We start from the raw sequence: 1,501 nt of genomic DNA on the forward strand, positions 1-1,501 counted from the left end.
TGTGCCAGCACGGCAGACTTATGTATCAATGGTAGTATCCTCCAGTGAAAGAAGTGCGGCAAATGGAATTACGAATATTGTCCGATCAGTTGGAGTTGCCTTCGCCTTTCCCCTGGCTGGAATTTTATGGAAATATCAGCCATACACCTTCTAGTTTTCGCTTCCTTTTTTGATTGCAGGAGGCTTGAAATGCTTATACGATGTGTCTCTTGGGTTCTGCTTCCTGAAAGAGAGTTGCAGCACAAAGACGAAAAAGGAGCCAACAAATAACTTCAGGGAGTTAGAAGAAGTAGAAATGGAATCAGGAGTCCAATCAGAAACAATTTAGAACGAAAGCTCAGCGGATAATGGGATAAACCTATAAAAGTGATTTAATGCAAATCAAATTACGATTCGTTCATTAGATATGTGAGTTATAAGTCCCGATTGAAATATATTTAAAAATAATTTAAATGTCAAGAAGGTACGACTCCAAAACCACCACATTCTCTCCGGATGGCAGGCTCCAGCAACTGTAATACGCAGTCGAAGCCATCAATAAGACAGGCTCATCAATCGGTAACCCCTAAATTATTCAGGAATTGTTACCACCGAAGGAGTTGTCTTGGTCACATAGAAGCATGAAGCATCTCTTTTGCTCGAGGAAAGCAAAGTCTCTGAAAAAATATACCCCATCGATAAGCATGTCTATGCAGTCGTTTCTGGGCTCTCGGCCGATGGCAACTATCTGATCAACTTGCTCAGATAGTATGCACAAGTATGTCCTCTCTTACATTCAGGATTACAGGGTGAAATTTAGATCGAATGTGCCAATCGAAGAGCTCGTCGTGCACATCTGCGACATCAAGCAATACTACACGCAAGTTGGTGGCTCCAGGCCCTTCGGTGCTGCATTTCTGTTCGCTGGCTATGACAAGAACAATAAGTTTCAACTTTATTCGACAGATCCCTCAGGAAACTACGCGGGATGGAAGGCCAAGGCAATTGGAACTAATCACGTGGCTGCAGATTCCTTCCTGAAGCAGTAATACAAAGAGACATTCACTTTGGAGCAGGGCTATGAATTCGCGTTGAAATCCTTGGTGAAGACAATGGAGACAACTTCTCCGTCGGCCAAGAAAATAGAGCTTGTATCGGTCAGCTTCAGCATGGATGACAAAATTCAAGGAGTGACAGTCAGCGAAGAAAAGATCACAGCTCTTTTGAAATCAGCCGGATTGATCAACGAGCAAGCAGAGCAATGATGGTATGTCCAATACGTTTATTATGCAATATCAGGGCAGATGCCTACATGTGCGATATACCTGCATGTGCAGATATGCCCACATGTGCAGATATGAATGAATGAAATATGAATAAATAAACTGATTATAAATATAAATGAGCCAATGAATTTCTCTGGATGACATTTAATCATATTGCGTATATCAACAAGATGTGGTATAAATATCTGGATCGGCGCTCTGACGGGCTCAGACTGTGGAGGTATCGACATATCACA

At 42.1% G+C, this 1,501-nt stretch overlaps 1 protein-coding gene across 1 annotated transcript; it reads left to right on the forward strand.

The window, feature by feature from the left end:
* The first annotated feature begins 452 nt into the window (after window positions 1-452).
* On the forward strand, window positions 453-1,249 carry LOC148299315 (uncharacterized). Its single transcript, XM_088276207.1, is given in 3 exon segments — window positions 453-558; window positions 600-736; window positions 780-1,249. Coding segments are annotated over 3 exon segments (492 nt in total). The 3' UTR covers window positions 1,029-1,249.
* Window positions 1,250-1,501: the final 252 nt, after the last annotated feature.

This window comes from Brachycentrus maculatus, unplaced genomic scaffold, assembly GCF_059751285.1.
Source record: "Brachycentrus maculatus isolate JH-2025_06_01 unplaced genomic scaffold, ASM5975128v1 h1tg001186l, whole genome shotgun sequence".
Lineage (NCBI taxonomy): Eukaryota > Metazoa > Arthropoda > Insecta > Trichoptera > Brachycentridae > Brachycentrus > Brachycentrus maculatus.